This window comes from Oryctolagus cuniculus, chromosome 14 (assembly GCF_051225735.1).
Source record: "Oryctolagus cuniculus isolate XC-2025 breed Fujian yellow rabbit chromosome 14, ASM5122573v1, whole genome shotgun sequence".
Lineage (NCBI taxonomy): Eukaryota > Metazoa > Chordata > Mammalia > Lagomorpha > Leporidae > Oryctolagus > Oryctolagus cuniculus.
Window position 1 is genome coordinate 76,750,423 of NC_142880.1, and position 6,252 is coordinate 76,756,674.

The 6,252-nt window shown below is 46.1% G+C and overlaps 1 protein-coding gene across 7 annotated transcripts in view; it reads right to left on the reverse strand.

Annotated features, from left to right (window-relative positions):
- The window catches only part of ANKRD55 (ankyrin repeat domain 55), a 117,960-nt gene extending 112,978 nt beyond the window's left edge, over positions 1-4,982 (reverse strand). For 5 of the 7 annotated variants that reach the window (XM_089313175.1, XM_051853443.3, XM_089313174.1 and 2 more), the window contains exons 1-2: positions 3,635-3,896; positions 3,248-3,338 (exon numbers count right to left, since the gene is read on the reverse strand). In XM_089313175.1, the coding sequence (XP_089169301.1) occupies positions 3,248-3,305 (58 nt within the window). In that variant the 5' untranslated portion in view covers positions 3,306-3,338; positions 3,635-3,896. Of the gene's footprint in view, positions 1-3,247; positions 3,339-3,634; positions 3,897-4,673 lie in introns of those variants that run through there. The other 2 variants (XM_051853444.3, XM_089313173.1) reach the window with 2 other exon arrangements.
- Positions 4,983-6,252: the final 1,270 nt, after the last annotated feature.

The window sequence follows — 6,252 nt, forward strand, 5'->3', positions numbered from 1 at the left end:
TGCTCTTTAAGCTCCTAGGGTACCTTGAGAATGTATACTGTGATCTACGTTTTATAGACAAGGAGATGCAAGCCGGGGGACATCAATCAGCTTGTCTAGCTCCATGCAGCTGTGCAGAGGGCTGAGACAGGACATGAGCAAATGTCCATCTGTCACCAAGACCCTGCCATAGAGATGTCTTGTGACCTCAAGCTGCAGAGAAATACAGACGGGACTGGTGTTGTGTGGTGCAGTGGGCTACGCGGCCACCTGCAACGCTGGCATCCCATTTCGGAGTCCCAGCTACACTGTTTCTGACCCAGCTCCTTGCTAATGTGCCTGGGAAGACAGTGGAAGATGGTCCAAGCACTTGGGCCCCTGCCACCCATGTGGGAGACTTAAGTGGAGTTCCTGGCTCCTGGCCTCAGCATTACCCAGACCTGGCAGTTGTGGCCATTTGGGGAGTGAACCAGCAGATGGAAGCCATCTGTCTGTGTTCCTCTCTGTTGCTCTGCATTCCAAATAAATAATTCATCTTTAAAAAGGAATGAAGAGAAATAAAGAAAATTCTAGTTAGATAGAGGAATTCAGGTTAATAAATGTGCCTGTTAGAGCCCTGAAGGGCATCCTGTATCATAGTGTTGCACCGTTTTCTGGGCAACCACGAAGCCAAGCCTGTCCTATGCCCACCTGGAGTGGTTGCTGGGCCCAGAGTTTGTCCACAAACAGAGGCTCCCTCTTGTTCTGCTGTCTAGACGGAGACATCCTGGTCTCAGGCTCCTCTGATATTCATGGGCAGGGTGTGGTTATTGTCATCCAGGGCCATCCCTTAGCCTCTCCGTGCTTCAGAAATGTGTGTGTGTGTGTGTGTGTGTGTGTGTAGGAGAGGGATGGATAGGATGATCACTTCCCCATCCTTGTTGGGTTTTAGAACTTCCAAGGGAGTGTTGGTCAGACCACAGCCCCTGCCTGTTAGACTGGAATGCCTACGGGTGGGATCCAGGCATCAGCATATTCCAAGTTCCCCTAAATGGTTCTGCCATGCAGCCAGGTTTGAGAGCTTGGGGGTTACATGGCTTCCAGGGCGCTTCTCTGAACATCTGCACACGGAGGCAATGCCACCAGAGTTTGATTCTCCAGCTGGTGAGCATTCATGAGAAGCCTTGCACTATAGCCATACGCTCAACTTTTCCAGAGAAAGCCAGCCTACCTGGGTTTTCCTAATGGTAAAAGATTCAAATCTATGCAAAGAGCTAGACCGAGTATAGTCTTTCATGCTTTTAAGAAAGAGGAAGGATTAGTGAGACGTTAGAACTATGCAGGTGCTCCTTGGTTAATTACGGTTCTAGCGCTTGCTCTAACTGGTACCCTGGGATTATGAATAATTAATGTAATCTAGTCACCCAGCACTAGCTAAACCTTCGTTTCATCTGAGGGCTGGAGACAGAGCGGTGAATAATCCTTTGTATTCAAAGAACTCCTAGTCTGAGGTGATAGTAATAACAGTAACAATAACAGAAGCAGCCTTGATTCAAAAATACGTATTGCAGGTTGGGCAAGATTTTTTGCAGATCCCCCTGCAAGTTAAGCATCATTTCCTGTATGTTATGCTGAGGAAACTAAGGAACAGAGAGAGTTAGCAAACTGCCAAGGTCATATGCCCGGGAAGTAGCCCATCCACCACTCTAACCTGTGGCTGCACCATTTAAAAGCTATCTGTGTCATATCACAGTGCTTCAAACAAGAGAGAAAGGATTGAGCAATGGAGAAGGCAGGGAGAGGGTTAACTTTCGGGGGGAGAATCAGACCTTGGGTAGAGGAAATTGCCCACACGAAAGATGCTACAAGAAAGTAAATAATATTCATCAATATCTTGGCCATGTTTGGGCTCATTCCAGTTAGAAGGCACAGTTCTGGAACAGAGGAATTCATTATGAAGGGCCAGTTCTTTCATTGTCAGTCCTAGCTCCCTTAGTCTTCAAAAATAAACCCATTGTGTTTCTCCATGGATTACAAGGCCCAGCAAGGCCATTTTTCAGCCAGTCTGAGTCCTTGGTTCTGAGCAGATTTTCACTTTCACTGACTGCCATCAGTGACACAAAGTGCAGGAAGAGGGAAGGATGGGGGTGGGGGGAAAGTAACAACTCAACCGGCAGGTGCTGTACGTGTCACACAGTGTTAAAGTGAGTTAACACCCGGAGAACACACTGTATCCAGGTAACAAAGAGTTAACGCAGACATCTAAATCTAAATTTATTATCTGAGAAACCTACGGAGCTAAAAATCATTTGCCCACGAAAACAGCTGTAGCTTGAGGCTAGTAAATACACTGTGGCCTACATTAGGAAAGGGAAAATGAAAGAAGGAATGGATTTTCTTAATGAAGCTTTTACAAACCAACCACCATTTCACGTTGTAGCCAAAACAAGTGAAATCATCGGAGGAACTTAGGATCTTAACGAATATTCAGAGACAGTAGAAAATGGCTTAGAGATCAGATTCTCAAAATATTTACTACATTTAAAGAATGAAAATTTCCTGTACATACGTAGAAAACATGTAAATACACAGAAGTATTATATACATGTACCTATAAACATGGCATTTGCAAAATATACATATATAGACCATATGGCCAAATACAGGCTTCCTATAAGGGGTTGACTTCATAGCAACATTTTCATGTGGAAAATGACCTCCACTCTGGAAATCAGAAGTGAGGAAGATGCATGTTGTCATTGCACATCGTAACATAGTGCTAAGTCTACGCAGCCTCCAGTGAGGTAACAGATCAGCCCAATGTAAACACAGGCAACCTCTGTCTCTGAAGGGACTCACGAGAGGCCTGTGAAGCTGCAGCAGTGAAATATTGAGTTAACAGACTGCACAGAGACACATGAAATTACTTAGGCTCATGCAATTTTTTAAAATTTGAAAAAAAAACATTGGGAATAAAAACAATACTATGTGAAATGGCTAGTGTGCTTGAAACCCGATTAAAAAAATGTATGCAGGGATCTTCAACCAGACAGACAATCAGCTTGTTTTTCTCTTCCAAAGTCTGATCAAATTAGAAGTGAATATTTAGAACAGGTTTCTTTGTGAAATCCTCTTTTCCCATCCTTTATAGCAGACAGACACACACACACACAGAGACACACACACACAGACACACACACACATCCTTCTCTCTTCTTCCAATGACAGATCCCTGGCTGTTGGATTCAAACTGTTCAGAACCAAAGGATATGCTAAAGCAGCATGTTACCTTTTTGCTGATCAAACACAGAAGGGGTGCCGAAATCCATGGTAGCAGGTCTCATCATTTGCCATCAGAATGGCAACAAGCATCCAGGTTTCTAGAGAGGAGAAAACATCATCTCACCCGTTATAGTCAACACAACAGTCAGACACAGCACTGCATGCCAAGATCTCCGTTTCAGAATAAAACATGCAACGGAAGTGCAGAATGTTGTCAAGACGAACCATGAAAACAGGTAAACTGTATCCCTGAAACACCTGCCAGGAAGAGAGTTACTCTTACGGCTTCGTTCATCAGCTATACTTGTGTGTAAGTAAGATCTCACTTACATTCCCAAACAAATCAACAGAATAGACCAAACCCTGCAAAACAGCATTCGTGGGGGTCACCTGCCTTGGCTCCGAGCCGGGAAAACACCGCAGGTCACTGGAGCGTCAGCAGCTGGAATGTCGCTTTAAACCAACAGAAATCTCAATGGGTGAGTGAGGATTCACAGGGCCAGACGGAGCATGTGCAAAGCTGCCAATGCAGTTTGCATTCGGCTGCGCTCTTGGTGGAGTGAGAGCTGCATTCGGGTCATGTGAGCGGAGAGTGCCATCTCAATGGAACAGGATGTAAATATTGTAGCAGGAGGCTGCTGGCCATGTGCTGTGCCGAGTAATCACGCACTTCTGCAGTCTCCCTTCGGCTCATTCTGATTGACAGGGGGGATGGGACGGGAGGGAGTGGCATTCGAAAGACCACATTTCAAGTTTCAAGGATCTGTGATGATAAAATTAAAGCAATCTGCCATCACAAATGTGTTTATTGCAGCACTCTATGTAAAAAAAAATATGAAAAATCACCCAAATATATATCATCGGAGGAGCAGTTGAGTATATGGTAGTAAATTCATATCCTAGATCCAAACACCTGAGCCAAATAAATCTGTGTGTCTTATCTGGTGGATGTCACTCATATAGTGTTAATGAAACAAGTGAGTTGTATACTTCATTTGTTCACATTTTCCACAAAGCCAGCAACCACCCACTATGTATGTAAATATATTCTACACATGTGTTCAGAGGAACATTGAAGAAAGTGTGGAAATATATGTACTAAACTGTTAATATTGCTGATCTCAGGGGATTGTAGTTAGAGAAAGAGATTCCTAACTTTTTTTTTAAGATTTTTTTTTAAGTTACGGGGGGGGGGGGGTCCTCTATCCACTGGCTCTTTCCCCAAATGATAGCAACAGCTAGAGCTGGGCTGATCTGGAAACCGGGATCCAGGAGCTTCTTCCGGGTCTCCCATGTGGGTACAGGGCCCCAAGGACTTGGGCTATCCTCCGCTGCATTCCCAAGCCACAGCAGAGAGCTGGATCGGAAGTGGAGCAGCTAGAACTCGAACCGGCGCCCATATGGGATGCCAGCACTGCAGGCAGTGGCTTTACCTGCTACTCCACAGCACTGTTGCTCCCAGTCTTCGTGGAGGAACGACACAGGACCCTGCGCTGTTCTTTCGTCTGCTCGGCCCTCCCCGGGTTTGCTGCTGGTTCTTCCTGGGTTGGCTACTGTCCCTTCCACCTCCGTGGAAGGGCGGTTCCCCCTGGCCACTTTCCCCACTTCCGCAGGGGAGCGGCACACCGCCGGCCGGCTCTCTTGGGGGCTGCACAGGTGTTCCTTCAGATAGATGTTCCTGGTGCATGTTGTCTCTCTCCTCCTTTATAGTCCTCTTCCACCAATCCCAACTCTGCTACCCACACGCCGAGTACGCTGCTCTACTCCAATCAGGAGCAGGTCCTGCAGCTTGTTGGTTGAACTGGAGGCAGCTGGGTAGAAGCTATTTCCTCCTCTCCCAGTGCCATATTGTGGGAGAGCAGATGCATAGAATAAGTCTTAATTCCAGTAACTTAGTCTAGTCCGAGTTGCTCCCCACAGATCCCTCCCTCCCTAACTTATCCTTTATCTATCTCTGTACTTTTCGTATCATTACAGTAAGTAACAATTTAGAAACAATAAAAATATGACACGGTAAAGTCCAACAAAGATAGCTGCACATTCTAGACAGGACCAGATTTGGAGTAAATGGAAGTCGGACAGCAGCTACTCTCACAAACGCTGTTGGAGCGGTAATGAGTGTTTTCCTGTTTAACTTGGAGTGTGACTATGGAAATGAAAGAAAGGACATCTCGCTAATGGCCACCTTTGCTGTGCTATGGACTCACCTGGTTTGTCATGTGTATTCTCTGTCAGGCAGGCTCCTTTCTTGTCTCTTGCCCCATCTTTTCTCAGCATTCATCATTTATTTTCCATCAACAAATTGGCAGCCTTCCTTCCCTATGACCATCCTGCTACTCACTGGACAATATCACTGCTCAGTGCCACCACTCAGTACAACGACTCACTCAACAATGCTGTTACTCAGTACTGCTATTCACTCTGTGATCCTACTACTTCATGTGCCTCTGCGCTCCTCAACAATCCTACTACTATGCTGCTATGCGTCAGTACTACTCCTCACTCAACAATACTACTGTTCACTCTGCTTTATCACATCAGCCCTGCCCTTCAAAATGCCCCGTGATTTTGTAAATTTAAAAAAGTATTTCTCTTCCGAATCATTGCCCAGATGTGTTCCATGATTAAGTCCCGAACACCTCTCAGCAGCAGTTTGTTCCTTTATCCGCAGTGGCCAACTGAGGGGACTAGGAAGGAAACCTGCATCCCACCGGCACATCCTCTGCTGAGAAGTCGTGCATCTCATCCAGCTGACCGTGGTCCATGGAGCTGCTGCCACTCAGTCTCAGACCAGAGGGGAAAAGGCTTTAGGTGGACTTTGCTTTCATTTGTCCACAAATGAATGCTCCAGGTTCAAGGACCAGAAAGGAGACTGGTGCAGCTGACTCTTGGGAGTGGAGAGAAGTGAACTGACAAGGAAGGAATGCTCCAATCATCTGTAGGCACTGGTGATGTGGCTGTGAACATTCAGGGACGGTCCCATCATCCAATGGGCTTACACCCTTGGGGGGA